Here is a 20346-nt window from a genome sequence, read left to right on the forward strand (position 1 = left end):
AATATAAAAATACATGGCATTGTAGTTCATTACATAAACCAACAATTTATATATAAAATATTATATTGACGTGTATAAAAATATGCTTAACAACTTCTTGAAAAGGGTAACAGCCATAAGCTTTTTTTTGTCTGCCACTTCAGAACACACACTGTCAACCACAAAAATCCAACATATGTACAAACAATCAACTATTAGAGCAGTCAGAATGTGATTTCAACAACAATGGACTGTTTCACATGGCCTAACTATTTTTCTGACACGATTATAGGATAAGTGTAAAATTCAAGCAGTGCTGCATGGAAATTCATACTCCAAAATAAATTAAATAGAAAAGGAATTTTCATCAATTGAATTAAGTATCATAATGTCAGTGTATCTTTGGAGAAAGGGAGAGAGGATGGTGACGGAGACACATTTTCAAACATTGTGTCACACCAACACCAGCGTAACAGTATTTCAGCCCACTTAGATAAAGGCCCAGTGCAGTCAAAAATGTGATTTTACTGTGTTTAAAAATAAATATTTCCACACTATGAGTTTGGAATTATACTGTAAAATTATGAAAATTATGATAATGCCCTTTTAGTGTAAGAGCTGGTTGACCAGACCGTCTGAAATTCCAGACTGTTTTGGTGGGATGGAGTTTTGGCCTGCCTGGTGGTAAATTACTTAATAGGCCAATAAGAGTTCCAAATAACTCGTTTTCAGTTTTTCCCTCTACACTCAGACCACTCCCAGACAGTCCTAGCTACATTTTAGCTTGAGAAATTGCTCTTGCTAAGATGCTATTGTACTTTTTGACCATTTTAATTGAAAACAATCACAGTAATTGTTACCCAGAAATGATTTGATATTGAGATAAAAACGGCTGCATTGGGCCTTTAATAACAAACACAGGCAGTGTGAGCTATCCTATAAAACAGAAAATCTACAACGAACATACAAACAGACGAAGCCAGGACAAGAGCCAGGGAATTCAATATTGAGAAATACAGCTTTGATATCAGTTAGTTGAGGCAGTGAGTAACAAAGCAGTAATGTGAGATAGATAAGCTACTGCACGTTGTCACACTGAATGATTCAGAGGACTGGTACTGCTGCTGCAAACTGTTGAACATTCAGCTGGATGTTGCCACTGTAGTACTGTACTGTAGGTTTGTGTCTTTGTTAGGCTGTTTCTTGACTAGAGGACAGTAAACTAATTTGGGGTAATTTCCATAGGAAGTGGTTTAATCCCTGGTGTCTCCTGTCCAGGCAGTGTCTAGCACAAGCTAAAGCCACCCCCTCTCCTCCTCCTCCTCCTCCACCACCTCCTCCTCCCCTTACTCCCCCTCCTCCTCCACCTCCTCCTCCCCTTACTCCCCCTCCTCCTCCACCTCCTCCTCCCCTTACTCCCCCCCCCCCTCCTCCTCCCTTACTCGTCCTCCTCCTCCTCCTCCTCTGCCTCCACCACCTCCTCCTCCCCTTACTCCCCCTCCTCTAGGTTCAAAGTTTTGGGACAAGGACCTCTCTCACTCTCCATCGCATGGTAAAGTGCCGTCTTCGCTGGCACGTGAGGGCAAGGCGGTACCCAGCTCATCCACACACCAACAGTGGCCACGCTGCATACCCTTGGAGGAGCGACACTGTGTTGTGTGACAGGATAGAGAATGATAATATGTCATCATACCACATAACTATTGTCTGCATGCCCACAGCCCAGAGGGCCTGGAAGCAAAGTGTCCTTTATCCAGAGCCATTTTTGGGCTGAATTGAATAGAGAGATAGCATGCAATTGAAAAGAGGAATAAAAAAATATTGATTTAATTGGGCAAGTCAGTTAAGAACAAATTCTTATTTACAATGACAGCCTACCCCTAACGACGCTGGGCCAATTGTGCGCCGTTCTATGGGACTCCCAATCACGGTCAGTTGTGATACAGCCTGGAATTGAACCAGGGACTGAAGTGACGCCTCTAGCACTGAGATGCAGTGCCTTAGCCCGCTGCGCCACTCGGGAGCCCAAATAGCATGCCACTCTCTTGATCTCATAAACACATATACTATTCATACACAGGCAAATATTCACATCAACAGCGGCGCTGCGCTATAACTACCTGCTTTTTCCTGTAGAAGCCCCGAGTGTCACAGTTGGGGATATAGATGTCACGATCAGACTGAAAGATAGTGAGCTCAATACCCCGCAGAACACTATTGAGCAGCTTACGGCAGGGTGCCTAAAAAGAGGATATATTGATGAATACAGAAACTATACAGTTATAAATACAGCAACTATACATCGATAAATACAGTAACTACTGTATACAAGGAGAGAGCCTACATATTAAATGACAGGAAGAGAAGCTCATGGTTGATGTTAGAAGACCATTTCTAGCCTGTTAGAGTAGCTACAACACGTGTGGATATCATTGAAGATTGAGGTCACTGATGCAGCATGAAGCCAGAAGCAAAACATATTATATGTCACATAATATCATGTCATTATATAATGATATTGTTAAACAAGGACTGCCTTTTTCCAGGTCACTTAGACAGTGGTTTGAAGCAACTGTGTGACTATGTATGCAGTATCTGTCAAATTGTAGAAATAAATTATTTGTTGGGTTTGTGTTTCATTGCGGATCCACCTCCTCTCCTCTCCTCGTAAAGTGAAAAATCCAAGGCCGCCACAGTCGAGTCTAAACTTTACTGATTCACATCATGGTCTATTAGTTCTGCCGCATAGCAGCATACACATCATGCACCATAATGTATGGCTTTAGAGCACTATATGTGGTACTGCTGTCGCTGTATCACCCAGACAGCACAGCAGCTTCAGTAATAACTCTCTCTACCCGACTCCTTCCATCATACAGTATCTATCTGTATGAATATGAATGCATTATGTAAGCAGCTCTACATATTTCTCAGATTTAAACAGGTGTGGGTAAATGTAAGTAGAAGTCATTATTAGCTTACTGCATCAAGTGGCTTAAGCAGGTACCGTACTTGGATAACACTTACCTTTTCTATTTCACCACTTTGTGAAGGATGTGGACCTATAGGAGAGAGCAGCACATTACCAAGAATACATCCAACCAGGGTATTACTAAGAACCTTAAACCATCTCTGATATCAAAATATAAGTTAGAAATGTTTTGTTTCAAGCTGTTGCAAGACATGAAGCATCAATCATATACAAGTGCAAGGCAGGAAATGTAAAACGTGTATTGTATTTGAGGTTTAAAAAGGCGTCTGAAGATTGTAATTTCCCTTACAAAAAAAATTATCAACCACTACAAAACAATGTCCATGAATTATAATCCACATATACAATCACATTTCCTGTTGCTGCAGGATTATTTTCCTGCTGTAGCAAACTGGCTCAAATGAAGACCCTACATCTTTACTGGACACAGTGATTCGGCTCTGAATTGATATTTCCTGTAGCATGTCCTTCCTAAGGAATCGCAGTGGCTTAGTCTGAACAGTAGATGGAGACCCCTTGCAATGAAAAGCATCATTATCTGACTGTAGGTGACAGTATAACACTCATTCTGTGCTGTCAATAAAATGCCTAGATCACACCCTCTCTTTGAAATGCATGCATGTACAGCACCATCACCATACACATCACATCCATATACATACACATACTTGCACACACATACTTACACAAGCTCCAACATACTAATACACCTAAAGCGTGCCTCAAGTGTCTGTGCATCATAGTGTTGACTACATCTTTTTATTACATGACTGATGATAGGCTGTTCAATCCAACATTTGAGACTTCTAGTCCAACAGTCTCTCAAATTAGATTTTTGTCACAAGACACCATGCAGAGGCACTGCAGCATAGAAATCAAGACCATGCAGCCTTTTCAAATTCATATTTGGTGCCTGTCATGTATCTAACGCTAAATGTCATACTCTTATAATAAAACAGTACTAGCATTTATTTTTGGTGCACACCAACATAGCATACAATTCTCACACAGATGATAAGAGAGTGTGTTTCTTACTTATCAGCCTTACCTGATAAGCTAAGTTGTAGTATAATTGCCCTAACACACACAACACAGAGCTGAATTGAATAATATTAGATGTGCCAGTGGTGTGTGTCTCAGTCTTACCTGTGGGGTGGGGCCTCTCCGTGGGACTGGTCCTGCTGTGCTTGGTGCAGAAGCCCCTGCCCTGCAGCAGTGCCTGGAGAGGGCTGTGTTCCTGAGGAGGGGGCACGCAGCGCAGCCCCTTGGCACAGCTCATGGTGTACACACCACAGGGCTCTCCCTGGGCCAACATGGATGTGCTGCCTGCTTGTCCAATATGGTCCCGGGGAGCCCGACCTGCCCCCAAAGATTCTCTACAGGAGGGACAACCCTTGTAGGGGCCCAAGCGGTTAGCCAGAATCCAAGATCCGCAGTGAGCGATCAGCAACAAGACAATAGTCGTTAAGTTAGAAAGGAGAGGCATTTTCTGTCCAGGTCTCAGGTTAAGCTCCACACACACTCTCTCTCTCTCTCTCTTTCTCTCACTGTCAGTCAAATGTGGCTGATGCTATTTCTGGATGTATATTTATCTCTTTCTCCTCTTTCTCTCTGTCCTCTCTCCGTCTCTTCAGCTTTGCTTGGTGCTTAGCCGGTTCAATCGTTAGGCAGCCAGGAGTCCCCTGCAGTGCCAGAGGAGACAAATTGAGATCGAGAGAGACACAGCAAAGCAGCAGCTTTTAAAGATCTGAAAGGCGGTGATAGAGAGGGAGAGAGAGAGCACAGTTATGACACCTTCAGGGGCTGGGACTCAGAGAGAGAGAGAGAGAGAGAGGGAGGGAGAGAGGGAGGAAGGCAGAGAGGGAGTAGAGAGAGGTGGGGGGTGGATTATTTTCCTTTTGGAAATTACCAAATCTCCCCAGCCCCTTCTTTTTCTACTGTATATCAACACACCCCCATAGACTGACCCCTTTCCATAGTAATGTTAAACATTTTACATGTACAAACAGTATACATTACAAAATATACACTTTCTCCCCATTATGTATTGATGTCAGTCAGACCATTCTGATCATATTTGCCATGGTAACAATTACGGCAAGGTATAGCATTGCATTCAGCTATACTGACTGCAATGTCTAGCTTTATGGGAGTTGTTCTAATACTCTTGTTAACCCCAACCACAGAAGAATACAGAATACTGCTTGGTTCTCGCAAAAGAGGTACTACATGAAAAAGGAACTGATAAATCAATTAAAACTACAACCACTGGTCCAATTGCAGATAATTAAATAGATATTGAACTGTCCATGTACAGAAGAAAGGTGAAAGTTAAAATAACCAAACAAATACCTTATTTTACCACCTAAGTACAATGTAATAATGATCTACACAGATGTGTGCCAAATGTTAGTTAAGAAAGGTTTCCAGAAGTAGAAGTGTTTTCATGTAAACTGATTGCCATGAAAAACACAATGTTTCAGAAGCTGGCGTATCATGTACCACTTTGTGTAATACATGTGCATAACTATAACCCATTGGAGTTTGCTGGATCTTTTCCAGATCAAACAATGTTGGATGAATTGGTATCGTTCCACTAGGGGGATTATCCCGCCTCCTGCCAAACTATAGTGAACGTGAATTGAGACCAGGGATGACAGATCTTGATAATGGCAGGACTGGGTATTTAACACATTATAACTGTTTCATAGAATGTAGTTTAGTGAAGTTTCATAAAAAGTCTTGATTTCTCAGCAGTCCTTTTACAAACTCGAGACTATGTGTGGACTAAGTCATATAAAGAAGTTATTCAGTCTTGAGGGGACAGTAGATGGTAGATTCTGATTTTCTTGCCCATGCTGCCGTTGTTTGTATTGGAAGAGGCATCCACTGGATAATTAAGGAGGACTTGCTTTAACTGGAATGTACATACTGACTGTAAGAGGGAAAGGCTGTGCCAGGCATGCAGCTACTAATAATGCAATCCATCTATGCACTCAACCGTTCAAGATTTGCTTCACGGGCGCCATCTTCAAGAGATCACTCACTCTCACCCATCCTGAGCCTCAAACCTCTTCATACCACTTACAGTTCCATTGCATGTAGTAAAAAAGATGATCTATGTGTTTTTAGAGTTGTGATTATAGTAGGCATAAAATAACAAGAGATATGGGGCTATAATGTAGATTACAGTTAATTTGATAAGCCAGCCTTAGCTGGAGGATCATAGAGCAGAGATTTAGATTGACGCATTAGAATTAGAATGACTCTAATGAATCAATAGAATTACAATGGCTTATTCTATTTCTAAGTGTTAGAGCCCCATAGGTTAGAAATCCACTCTTATCTAGGCCATCTATCTCATAGTGTTGGGTGCTATAGTTTGTCTGAGGTCACTACCATGAAGGAGGTTCCTGTAAGGACAATAAACTGTTGTCATGAGGCAACATCAACACAACGATATCAAAACACAAATTAGCATTTCAGAGAGCATTAAACAGGAATTAAAAAGATGTTGATTTAACAACATTGAAATTGTAATGGCAAAGCACCACTAAAATAAGGGCACATATATACATGATTGGCTCTTGACCAACCTGCTGGATCACCTGCTGTATCTTTGGGCAACATTCTGTCTAGAACACAGCAGCAGGTCAATACTTCCCAAAGCTCCGGAACCCATAGACATTCTGAAACACACAAACTAGACTACATCGCAATAGTTCAGGAACCCCACTTGGTGAAAACCTTCTTGGTCGTCAGCCGCCTGGTGTTATTATTACGAATGATTAATCTTGGCACTAAGAACAGAAATCACCTGCCGTCTTGTGTTCCCATCAATGCTAGCTACAGCAGTTACAGCCCTAGCTAGTCTGTTTCCACACGTTCTGTCAGGAGAACGTTCCAAGAGACACGCCAGACCAATGGGGGCTCTTTTTTTCCACACTCCCTGGATTACTCATTTTTCCTCACACCTTCTACCCCCACCCCTCTCAGGTCTCTATTGAGTCAGATGTAGGCTACTCCTATTATTTCCTCCTCTCCTCTTCTCACAAAATATAGACTACTATGACTGCATGCCCTCCACACCTTTCAACCACCTCAACCACCTAACGCTACAGTATCTGGGAAACTCCATTTGTGTCCAAGGCCTATGGTAGCAAACAGTTTTCCCATAGGGTAAAGCAAGGGCACAAAGCCGTAACTAACTCAGATAGTGACATACTGTGTCCAGGACAATTCATATTGTGGGAACAACTATTTACAATATCTCATTGGTTCCTTTTATCAGGGAGCACCACTGCCTCTGGAAACACGTCTCTGTACACAGACAGACCTATTCGATATCACAAAATATGATTTTATGATTCTGATATGGAATTGGCTTCACAGCTTGTCAGTCTTTCTCATGGCTAGCTTTGATTGGCTCACTGAAGTTACCGGTGTCTGATGTCAGTAGGAAGCGCCATACATTTACAACGTTTTTCTACTGTAACATTTTGGAGTCTTACCAAATGAACATAAGTGCCTTTGAATTAATTATTTAAACACATACTGGACAAATGGTAAGCAATTCACAAGAATAGTGGTATGCTGTGTAGTCACCGCTCTAGCAAGTGAATTCACAAGCTAGTAACGTTAGTAGCTAGGGAACCTATTTGTCCGATGTGAGCTAGCTAGCATGCTACGTAGGTAACGTTAGCTACTGAAGCGTTGCTCAGATTGTTTTGCTAATACCGTTAGGTGCCACTAGCTAAATAGCTTAGGTTAAATTGATATACACCTTTATGGGGTTAGTGTTCCCACACAGCCATATCTCTATGTTGCACTTGTTTACGGAAAACATGAGGCGAACACCTCTGCTAATTAGCCATCTAGCAGGCTCCAAACACCCGTGTGCAAGTTTGACTTGGGAAGTTTCGTTTCGTTTCGTTGGATGGAGGCACCCATTTATTTAAAGGATTCTTTCTCGCTGATTAAAGATAAGGGCCATATGTTTCGAAAGCCATATCGCAAGGGATGATTATTGACGTTCCTAAAAGTTAAACAAAGCGTCGGGATTGTAGTTCACATGAGCTTGTCGTGGGCGACGCTAATGCCTGAAAACTAGGGAGAAGGCATAATGCTTGCTAGAGTTTTCAATAGCTAAGGGTTTCCCAGACTCGGTGCGAATTATACCACGATATTCTCTATAGAGTGCACGCGTTTAGCATGAACACAAATCATTATATTTTCATCTGATTGTCAAACAAACCATTTAAAGAAGTGCATGTTAGTCCACTACAAAATAATTACAGCGTCCAAACTGCATGTAGCCTATACTCGCGCCATTTGATGAATGGAAATAGACATCTGTTACAAAACACAAAGTGTGCCTAATGTCATTCAGTGATTGCCATTGATTAGGCCTACATTAATTGATGCGTATTGTATGGCAAATGTACATTTTTTGTAGCCTGAAATGTCGGGACACCTGAAATGGGGCTGAAACTGTACCAGGAAGACAGGATGGACACCCTAACACATATGGTCAATTTACTAGGCTAGTAGTCTACAATGTGTATTACCATGAACTTCTAATAGGCCTACCGTTAGCCAGTGATGTAGTGGTACAAAAAAGTGGTGGGTAAACTCTGATTGCTGGTCACAGTAAATAAAAAAAATAAAAAAAAGTTACACTCCCTATTGTTCAATGCATTTATCAGACAAAGGTGTGTCAACAGCATTCACTTGAGTTTACCCTCCACTAGGCTTAAAAAAAAATATATATATATATATATATATATATATATATATATATATATATATATATATATATATATATTTCACCTTTATTTAACCAGGGAGGCCAGTTGAGAACAAGTTCTCATTTACAACTGCGACCTGGCCAAGATAAAGCAAAGCAGTGCAACAAAAACAACACAGAGTTACACATGGGATAAACAAATGTACAGTCAATAACACAATAGAAAAATCTGTATACATTGTGTGCAAATGAAGTAAGGAGGTAAGGCAATAAATAGGCCAATAGTGGCGAAGTAATTACAATTTAGCAATTTACACTGGAGTGATATGTGCAGATGAGGATGTGCAAGTAGAAATACTGGTGCAAAGGAGCAGAAAAACAAATATGGGGATGAGGTAGGTAGTTGGTTAGATGGGCTGTGTACAGCTGCAGCGATCGGTAAGCTGCTCTGACAGCTGACGCTTAAAGTTAGTGAGGGAGATATAAGTCTCAAACTTCAGTGATTTTTGCAATTCATTCCAGTCATTGGCAGCAGAGAACTGGAAGGGAAGGAGGCCAAAGCAGGTGTTGGCTTTGGGGATGACCAGTGAAATATACCTGCTGGAGCGTGTGCTACGGGTGGGTGTTGCTATGGTGACCAGTGAGCTGAGATAAGGTGGAGCTATACCTAGCAAAGACTTATAGACGACCTGGAGCCAGTGGTTTTGGCGACGAATATGTAGCGAGGACCAGCCAACGAGAGCATACAGGTCACAGTGGTGGGTAGTATATGGGGCTTTGGTGACAAAACGGATGGCAGTGTGATAGACTGCATCCAATTTGCTGAGTAGAGTGTTGGAGGCTAATTTGTAAATGACTTCGCCGAGGATCGGTAGGATAGTCAGTTTTACAAAGGTAAGTTTGGCAGCATGAGTGAAGGAGGCATTGTTGCGAAATAGGATGCCGATTATGGATTTAACTTTGGATTGGAGATGCTTAATATGAGTCTGGAAGGAGAGTTTACAGTCTAGCCAGACACCTAGATATTTATAGTTGCCAACATATTCCAAGTCAGAACCGTCCAGAGTAGTGATGCTCGTCGGGCGGGTGCGAGCAGTGATCGGTTGAAGAGCATGCATTTCGTTTTATTAGCATTTAAGAGCAGTTGGAGGCCACGGAAGGAGTGTTGTATGGTGTCGTCTGCGTAGAGGTGGATCAAAGAATCACCTGCAGCAAGAGCGACATCATTGATATATACAGATACAGATATATACATTGATAAATACAGCTTACAGCTACCCTCTCAGCCATGGCAATTTACACACAGAACAAGGACCCTACATTCAATATAAAACATGTTGAATCAGAACATGTTTTACAATCTAGTTCATGAGTTGCCCATACATAATTCATGTTAATGCTTTGTCTTCACAGATCGTGTGACACAAAACACTACCTTTCTTTTATTACATTAATAACATTTATGACAATGTTATTTGTCATTACTTAGCATTTAACAATTGAATTAGATCATTGAACTTAAACCCTGTACAAATCATGGATCTTGTGGATCTCAGAAAATGCTCTGTAAGTGTAACTATACCTACGTAACATTTCATTTTGTTTTGCTGTGAAAACAGTTCTCATGGGAACACAAATCCAAAATAATGTAAGCCTATGTCATTTCAAAATCGAAAGCTTCTAACCAAACGTTAAAACCTCTTCTAACCGATAGGGTCACTATATAGGCCTACTGTCGTTAACGTATAGTCTTCCTGTTGTATGGATTGGATGCAAATTGGCATCTAGTGGTATTTTTCAACCATCAGCTGATCCAGGAAAGAAAACGAATATATTAAAGAAAATAATAAAGCTAAATAAATGATCTACTTCTTCTGGCAAGCAATGAGCGCTCTAAACAGCTGACTGACAAAAGCAAACAATGATAAATCAACAGATAAATCTAATGCATTGGAATAAAGGCTTTTTTTTTTAATCAAGGATGCATGGCAAACAAATGGCAAAAATGAAGATGTACAAATGAAAATCTATACATAAAGCAGCTCAGCTGAGGCCAAAATTCAGCCCTACTAAGCGGACAGCGCCGTCACACAGAAATAAATGGTTTAAACTATGACAGAGAGGTGGGGGTGATCGCTTTTATTTTCATAATTACCACTGTACAACATATTTACCACTACATTTTAAACAAATAGGAGAATGGTTAAATTAGCATTATTTAGAGACACCCCAAAGTTTGCCTTTTGTTGCGTTTAGGGAAGCTAACGTCTCATTCAGGGGATATGAGCCCCTCCTGGGTCCCCTGTAATTTGCACCTTGCTCACCTAGGTTTCTACCAATTAGCTTCCAAGTAGAGAATTTGACTCACCCTTTCACCCCTCCCTCAAATACAGGGGTAACCAATCCGTCTTCTGGAAAGCATGAGTGCTGGTTTTTACACTAGTCCTACCCGAACTCACTGGATTTAGCCGATCCTGACCTCAAGTCAAGATGGATGACATCAACCTACACTACAGGTTCCTGAATTGGCGGAGGAGGATCAGAGACGTGCGTGCTGTACGCTTTCAGGAGCGCTACAAAAGAATGCTGAAGAATGGAGACACACTCAGGTGAGCCTGTTATGAGTGGCAAGAGGGTTCCCAGCGGCTCCACAAGTTTGAAATGTCATCACAATGAGATTTCAATCAATTCTGGTTGTAAACTGGTTGAAGATGACAACTCTACCCATGCCCATGTATTAGGCTACACATTTACAGCGCCTTCAGAAAGTATTCACACCACTTGACTTGTTCGACATTTTGTTGTGTTACAGCCTGAATTTAAAATTGATTCAATTGAGATTTTTTTTCACTGGCCTACACACCAATACTCCATAATGTCAAAGTGGAATAATGTATTAATTCAAAATGAAAGTCGTAAGTATTTCAACCGCTTTGTTATGGCAAGTCTAAATAAGTTCAAATTTGCTTAACAAGTCACATAAGTTGCATGGATTCATGCAACTTAGTAGTGTTTAACATGATTTTTTAATGGCTACCTCATCTCTGTACCCAACATATACACTCAGCAAAAAACGAACCGTCATCTCACTGTCAACTGCGTTTATTTTCAGCAAACTTAACATGTGTAAATATTTGTATGAACATAACAAGATTCAACAACTGAGACATAAACTGAACAAGTTCCACAGACATGTGACTAACAGAAATGGAATAATGTGTCCCTGAACAAAGGGGGGGTCAAAATCAAAAGTAACAGTCAGTATCTGGTGTGGCCACCAGCTGCATGAATCAAATCAAATCAAATGTATTTATATAGCCCTTCTTACATCAGCTGATATCTCAAAGTGCTGTACAGAAACCCAGCCTAAAACCCCAAACAGCAAGCAATGCAGGTGTAGAAGCACGGTGGCTAGGAAAAACTCCCTAGAAAGGCCAAAACCTAGGAAGAAACCTAAAGAGGAACCAGGCTATGAGGGGTGGCCAGTCCTCTTCTGGCTGTGCCGGGTGGAGATTCTAACAGCACATGGCCTAGATGTTCAAATGTTCATAAATGACCAGCATGGTCAAATAATAATAATCATAGTAGTTGTCGAGGGTGCAACAAGTCAGTAACACGAGTGTCAGTTTGCTTTTCATAGCTGATCTTTGAGAGTATCTCTACCGCTCCTGCTGTCTCTAGAGAGTTGAAAACAGCAGGTCTGGGACAGGTAGCACGTCCGGTGAATAAGTCAGTGCATCTCCTTCTCATGGACTGCACTAGATGTGCCAGTTCTTGCTGTGAGATGTTACCCCACTCTTCCACCAAGGCACCTGCAAGTTCCCTGACATTTCTGGGGGGAATGGCCCTAGCCCTCACCCTCCGATCCAACAGGTCCCAGCCATGCTCAATGGGATTGAGATCCGGGCTCTTCGCTGGCCATGGCAAAACACTGACATTCCTGTCTTGCAGGAAATCACACACAGAACAAGCAGTATGGCTGGTGGCATTGTCATGCTGGAGGGTCATGTCAGGATGAGCCTGCAGGAAGGGTACCACATGAGGGAGGAGGATGTCTTCCCTGTAACGCACAGATGTCTCAAGTTTTGAGGGAGCCTGCAGTTAGCATGCAGTTAGCATGCAAAATCCTGAGAAAAATCTAAGCAGGAAGTGAGAATTCTGGTGCTTGTAGTCCTTTCAAGTCATTGCCAATCGAACACATGGTGAGTTAGGGTTCATTTTGCACTTCCTAAGGCTTCCACTAGATGTCAACAGTCTTTAGAAAGTTGTTTGAAGCGTCTACGATGAACAGAGACCGAATGAGAAGCCTGGGTAGTTTGTCACCCAGAGAATGACATCACTTCTTGGCGCGTGTTCATGAGGATGGATCCTCCCGTTCCAAAACCTTTTTCAAGACACAGGAACCGTCCGGTTGAAATATTACTGAATCTTCACGTTCTGAAGGCCCTAAAGATTGATGTTTTACAACGTTTGACATGTTTGAACGAACATAAATACAACTTTTTTTAACTTTTCGTCGTGACATCGTCCGTGTGCTTTCTACATTTGAAGTAGCTTACTGAACACGCGAACAACAAGGACTTATTTGGACATAAATTATGGACTTTATCGAACAAAACAACATTTGTTGTGGACCTGGGATTCCTGGAAGTGCCTTCTGATGAAGATCATCAAAGGTAAGGGAATATATCTAATGCAAATTATGATTTTAGATGACTCCAAAATGGCGGCTATCTTTATAGCCTAGTGTATTTTTCTGAGCTCAGTACTCAGATTATTGCAAAGAGTGCTTTCCTCGTGAAGCTTTTTTGAAATCTTTCATAGCGTTTGCATAAAGGAGATGTTCATCTATAATTCTTTGAATGACAGTTTTAATTTTGTATCAATGTTTATGACAAGTATTTTTGTAAATTGTGGCGCTGATTCACCGGCAGTATTTGAGGGAAAATATTTTCTGAACGTCACGCGCCGATGTAAAATGCTGTTTTTAGATATAAATATGAACTTTATCGAACAAAAAAATGCATGTGTTGTATAACATAATGTCCTAGGAGTGTCATCTGATGAAGATCATCAAAGGTTAGTGCTTCATTTAGCTGTGTTTTGGGTATTTGTGATGCATGCTAGTTGCTTAGAAAATGGCTGTGTGGTTATTGTGTCGATGTACTCTCCTAACATAATCTAATGTTTTGCTTTCGCTGTAAAGCCTTTTGGAAATCGGACAACGTGGTTCGAGTCAGGAGAAGTGTATCTATAAAATGGTGTAAAATAGTCCTATGTTTGAGAACTTTGAATTATGACATTTTGTGGTTTTAAATTTGGCGCTCTGATTTCTCACTGGCTGTTGAATAGGGTGGGACGATTTTGTCCCACATACCCGAGAGAGGTTAAGAACAAACAGATTTTTACCTTGTCAGCTTGGGGATTCGATCTTGCAACCTTTCGGTTACTAGTCCAACTACTAGGCTACCTGCTGCCCCGCATAGAGAGTGGCAGTGGTGGGTGGGGGGGCAAATAGTCTGGGGAGCCATTTGACTAGATGTTCAGGAGTCTTATGGCTTGGGGGTAGAAGCTGTTTAGAAGCCTCTTGGACCTAGACTTGGCGCTCCGGTACTGCTTACCATGTGGTAGCAGAGAGACCAGTCTATGACTACGGTGGCTGGAGTCTTTGTCAATTTTTTCGGGACTTCATCTGACACTGCCTGGTATAGAGGTCCTGGATGGCAGGAAGCTTGGCCCCGGTGATTTACTGGGCCGTTTGCACTCCCCGCTGTAGTGCCTTGCGGTCGGAGACCGAGCAGTTGCCATACCAGGCAGTGATGCAACCAGTCAGGATGCTCTCGATGGTGCAGCTGTAGAACCTTTTGAGGATCTGAGGACCCATGCCAAATCTTTTCAGTCTCCTGAGGGGGAATAGGCTTTGTCGTGCCCTCTTCACGACTGTCTTCAAAACTGCATTTGAATTAATGTGGTTGTTGACACTCTTATATAGGTGTCATAACCAGCCACATAAAAGAATGCAATGTATGTCACAACAGGTGTAAATATATGCAGGGTTCGCACAAGGTGCTTAAAGTACTTGAATTTGACACTCTGAAATTCAAGTACTGGAATACCTTGAAAATCAGATTTTTTGTCAAGTTGTTATTTAAAAAGTACAGATAAATGATAAAATATGTTAATATGAAAAATATTAGAAAAATGTATTGGTGTATATGTATATGTATTGTATTGCAAATACATTTCCAGGCAGACTACCGCATTTTATTTCCTCACGTGTTATGCGCTCTGGTTGCCAGGCAATCCTGCTCATTCCACCCACACTGCCACTCAGCCAGGCAGGTACATAACTGACTGATTAGGCGCTGCCAAACATCACATCGATAGCTAAAATGCCGGGCAAATGTAGATTCAAGAGGGTAAATGCCGTTCATGTACATTTTTATTTGTGAAATAGCGTTTACTCACCTTTTTTTATTTAGTTAATTATCGTTTACCCGCATATTATTGCGTTCCCAGCGTTGATCAATGCTCAAAGGCTTCTTGATATGAGTTCTAATTGTGCTTACATTTGCGAACAAGTGGAATCATGAATGATTCATGTATGCTCGTTATGTCCTCCTGCTCCCCCACCTTTGCCTTGTTAGCGACACATTCACTCTCCACTCTGTCCAACGGGAAACTCCGCCCACGACATATGCCGAGACGTGAAACGAACTACCTCAGCCCAGACCTACAGTGGCAAGTGGCAGAGAGACGCTGCTCACAGTGGGATTTTTTTTAACAACCCTTGACTCCTGCCACCAAACCAAAAAAAACCTGACTCTCGAAGACTTATTGTACAACTGGTAAATAGTCTCTGATATTTCAGTCAGATGTCTAACTAGCTAGGTAGCTCAAGGGCTCTGGCTGATAGACAGGTAGCTAGTTAGAACTATCAGCTTAGACGCAGTGGCGGTACTAGACCATTTCAACTGGGGGGGCCAAGCTGGGGCCAGTTGTACTGTTAGAGGGGCCAGTTACATAAGACGTTATTGTTGTCATATCGTTTTCTTCACTGCATTGCAGGCATTATCTATCCAAGATGGCATAGCAGTCAGACGTCCTTGTTTTGTCGTGTCTCGTGTATGTATATATATATATATTTACATCTTTTCTTCGCATATCTTTTTATATATTTTTTTCTAAAAACTCAACTTCTAAACACTCTCCTGGAACCCGCCTCACCAATTTATTTTTTTTTTTTTTAAGTATTATTTACCTCAAATCTGAAATGTTAGCCAGTTCACTAGGGAACATTAGAATTCAGCTAACCACGGTTGGTGGTCATCAGCTATCCCTTAGCTCGAAAAGCGGGCCTTCACGACTGGTCTACCGACGTTATCTGCCCGAGGGAGTTATCCAACTGGCCCCTACGTCGCGACGTAACCTTCAATAAGCATTTTTCTACGGCTGGCCATGCTTTCCACCTGGCTACCCCTACCCTGGTCAACAGCACTGCACCCCCCACAGCAACTCGCCCAAGCCTTCACCATTTCTCCTTCTCCCAAATCCAGTCAGCTGATGTTCTGAAAGAGCTGCAAAATCTGGACCCCTACAAATCAGCCGGGCTAGACAATCTGGACCCTCTCTTTCTGAAATGATCTGCCGAAATTGTTGCAACCCCTATTACTAGCCTGTTCAACCTCTCTTTCGTGTCGTCTGAGATTCCCAAAGATTGGAAAGCAGCTGCGGTCATCCCCCTCTTCAAAGGGGGGGACACTCTTGACCCAAACTGCTACAGACCTATATCTATCCTACCTCTCTCTAAAGTCTTCGAAAGCCAAGTCAACAAACAGATTACAGATCATTTCGAATCCCACCACACCTTCTCCGCTATGCAATCTGGTTTCAGAGCTGGTCATGGGTGCACCTCAGCCACACTCAAGGTCCTAAACGATATCTTAACTAAACGATATCTTAACTGCCATCGATAAGAAACTGTGCAGCCGTATTTATTGACCTGGCCAAGGATTTTGACTCTGTCAATCACCACATCCTCATCGGCAGACTCAACAGCCTTGGTTTCTCAAATGATTGCCTCGCCTGGTTCACCAACTACTTCTCTGATAGAGTTCAGTGTGTCAAATCGGAGGGCCCGTTGTCCGGGCCTCTGGCAGTCTCTATGGGGTGCCACAGGGTTCAATTCTTGGGCTGACTCTTTTCTCTGTACACATCAATGATGTCGCTCTTGCTGCTGGTGAGTCTCTGATCCACCTCTACGCAGACGACACCATTTTGTATACTTCTGGCCCTCATTTGGACACTGTGTTAACTACCCTCCAGACGAGCTTCAATGCCATACAACTCTCCTTCCGTGGCCTCCAACTGCCCTTAAATACAAGTAAAAGTAAATGCATGCTCTTCAACCGATCTCTACCTGCACCTGCCCGCCCGTCCAGCATCACTACTCTGGACGGTTCTGACTTAGAATATGTGGACAACTACAAATACCTAGGTGTCTGGTTAGACTGTAAACTCTCCTTCCAGACTCACATCAAACATCTCCAATCGAAAGTTAAATCTAGAATTGGCTTCCTATTTCGCAACAAAGCATCTTTCACTCATGCTGCCAAACATATCCTCGTAAAACTGACCATCCTACCGATCCTCGACTTCGGCGATGTCATTTACAAAATAGCGTCCAATACCCTACTCAATAAATTGGATGCAGTCTATCACAGTGCCATCTGTTTTGTCACCAAAGCCCCATATACTACCCACCACTGCGACTTGTACGCTCTCGTTGGCTGGCCCTCGCTTCATACTCGCCGCCAAACCCACTGGCTCCAGGTCATCTACAAGACCCTGCTAGGTAAAGTTCCCCCTTATCTCAGCTCGCTGGTCACCATAGCAGCACCCACCTGTAGCACGCGCTCCAGCAGGTATATCTCTCTGGTCACCCCCAAAGCCACTTCCTCCTTCGGCCGCCTCTCCTTCCAGTTCTCTGCTGCCAATGACTGGAACGAACTACAAAAATCTCTAAAACTGGAAACCCTTGTCTCCCTCACTAGCTTTAAGCACCAGCTGTCAGAGCAGCTCACAGATTACTGCACCTGTACATAGCCCATCTATAATTTAGCCCAAACAACTACCTCTTCCCCTACTGTATTTATTGATTTATTTTGCTCCTTTGCACCCCATTTTTTCTATTTCTACTTTGCACTTTCTTCCACTGCAAATCTACCATTAGTGTTTTACTTGCTATATTGTATTTACCTCGCCACCATGGCCTTTTTTGCCTTTACCTCCCTTATCTCACCTCATTTGCTCACTTTGTATATAGACTTATCTTTCTACTATATTATTGACTGTATGTTTGTTTTACTCCATGTGTAACTCTGTGTTTTTGTATGTGTCAAACTGCTTTGCTTTATCTAGGCCAGGTCGCAGTTGTAAATGAGAACTTCTTCTCAACTTGCCTACCTGGTTAAATAAAGGTGAAATAAAATAAATAAATAATTAAAATTAGCAGGCAAAATACCATGTTCATAATCATCATCGTTGCCACTGTAATAACGGATGTAAAAAAAGAACGATAGCAAAAATGTGTTATGTAAAAATTATTTCATACTCCACTCCCCCCCCCCCCCCCCCCAGAACCGCCCCTGGTTAGACTGATTAAGTTAGAAGCTAACGTTGAACGGAGCCTGATCTCAACAGGAGCAGTCAACAGAAATTAAGCTAGCTATAATCAAAACATGGACATGAGTTCTCATAACAAAATACTTTTTCTTTACAGTGAGTAGTGAGACAGAGTGGTGAGTGAAGGCCAAATCAAATGAACCGCGAATGAGCATTGCTTTGGGTAGACAGAGAAATTGACTTGCTTTCTAGTTTGTAGAACATGACGCTTTTGATGACGTTGATGCTCGCGGCACGTCTGTTTTCTGTCATTTACTACCGTGCATTATAATACCAGCGTGTACACGCTTGTTTGCGTTCCGTTTGGCCTTCAGGCTTCAATAAAGGAGATACAGAGACTGGAAACATTGAAGCAAGCAGGGAGAGAGATTAGGAGTACAGTGGTTCCCGAACTTGGGGTCTGGGACCCATGTGGGGTCCCCTAAAATGTAAATGGGGTCCCCTGAGTGAGAGAATCTTTAATTTTATCAAACGCATTAATAACTTGTTTCTCTTCAAATTGTGATAGAATACAGCAAATATTAGTGCTGGGAAAAGTACTTAAGTCCTTGAATTTGACTTGTCACTGTCTGTACGATCTATGGATATGGGTCATAGTGTTATTACCATATTATGACAGGTTATGACAAGTTTTGTCAGCTGTTATGACATGGTTATGACCGTACTGGGTGTCAAGTATAGTGTTACCGTAATTTCAGTGTCCCTTCTGTTCATATTCATTCATGTCATGAGGTCTGTTTATGATACAGTGATTGAAATCATTGAAAACATTTTAGGGGATACTCGGTACACCACAAACTAATTTCTAGCACATGATCTGAACATTTGACTCACCCACCCCAAAAACAATGAATGTCCTACTGACTCAAGCATTGTAATATTGATGTAGTCATGCTCTGGTATTTGAACAAAACAAGATGACAGCAACAGAGTTGGCAAGAGCACAAACTGAGTTGGGACCACCTGGCCCGTAATGCAGTTCATTAAAGTGTTAGGCTTATGCATCATTATACTGTCTCGGCAAAAAACGGGTTCCTCACCAAGCTGTGCGACATAGTCTAGGGATGAGGTTGGGCCTACCATGCACGTCACTGATGGAAACTGTCTCATGACGAGGTAGACGGCCAAGTTGTCGTATTCATGTGCTCAATCTGCATGCTTTGTTATTTTTACAAAACACTGAAAAGGTACAGTTCTGTAAATCAATATGCCAACTCAGTAAAAACAGGGTTGTCCTATGAAAAGATGGTACAGATAGGCTATACGGGGCAATTCCGACTTGAGTTCAGCGTGCGTAAATGAAATGTGATTCCCTTTCTATGCACTTTTCTCTACTCGTATTCTGACCTTGAACTTAAGCATGAGAATAGCCTGCTGTTCACCCGCTATTCGTTTGGGGGTGAAGATAAAATGAAGGTGTGGCGGTGGTGTGTCTACAGATACACCGTATTCTGACCTTGACTTAATTCCCTCATAATTCCACCACCTTTATGCGAGAGGAAACCATAAGGTCCTAGCGAACATACCAGTTCCAAGTGGAAAAAGCAGTCCCTTAATTTTTTCCCAACTGTTTATCTGGGTAAGGGGGTGGGCTCTAGAACATCCTATCAGCCAATAAGGGCTGTGTATCTAAATCTCTTCAAATTAGTTTCCTACAGCCAATACGATCAGACTGAGCATTTCAAGGGCCAAAGGAGGCTCAGGGAAATAAATGATAAAACATATATTTTGGAGTTATTTTCATTAGTCCTTTACACTCGTATCTGTATACGGGTTGAAAATTGCAGATTTGGCCACTGATAAACAAGACGATAAATATGGGATTTCATGGTGCCTAGAGGCTGCCTTGGTAGTTTATTCCTGCAAAATTATCCATAATTATTAGTTTTAAGAGTAAAAAAAAATAATTATGTGCATTGTTTTTATAAACCTTTTAGTTAATTTG

At 41.9% G+C, this 20346-nt stretch overlaps 2 protein-coding genes across 5 annotated transcripts in view; one reads left to right on the top strand and one right to left on the bottom strand.

The window, feature by feature from the left end:
• Nucleotides 1-1420: 1420 nt before the first annotated feature.
• Nucleotides 1421-20346, bottom strand: part of igfbp-6b2 (insulin-like growth factor binding protein 6 paralog B2) — an 81687-nt gene continuing 62761 nt past the window's right edge. The window contains exons 2-5 of one of the 2 annotated variants that reach the window (XM_014135596.3): nt 4118-4653; nt 3007-3041; nt 2100-2219; nt 1421-1628 (exon numbers count right to left, since the gene is read on the bottom strand). In XM_014135596.3, the coding sequence (XP_013991071.1) occupies nt 1515-1628; nt 2100-2219; nt 3007-3041; nt 4118-4457 (609 nt within the window). In that variant the 5' untranslated portion in view covers nt 4458-4653 and the 3' untranslated portion in view covers nt 1421-1514. 2 annotated transcript variants of the gene reach the window in all.
• Nucleotides 7418-20346, top strand: part of spryd3 (SPRY domain containing 3) — a 91690-nt gene continuing 78761 nt past the window's right edge. For all 3 annotated transcript variants that reach the window (XM_014135940.3, XM_014135942.3, XM_014135943.3), the window contains exons 1-2: nt 7418-7536; nt 11111-11326. In XM_014135940.3, the coding sequence (XP_013991415.1) occupies nt 11208-11326 (119 nt within the window). In that variant the 5' untranslated portion in view covers nt 7418-7536; nt 11111-11207. The remainder of the gene's footprint in view (nt 7537-11110; nt 11327-20346) is intronic.

Source organism: Salmo salar, chromosome 13 (assembly GCF_965601325.2).
Source record: "Salmo salar chromosome 13, fSalSal1, whole genome shotgun sequence".
Lineage (NCBI taxonomy): Eukaryota > Metazoa > Chordata > Actinopteri > Salmoniformes > Salmonidae > Salmo > Salmo salar.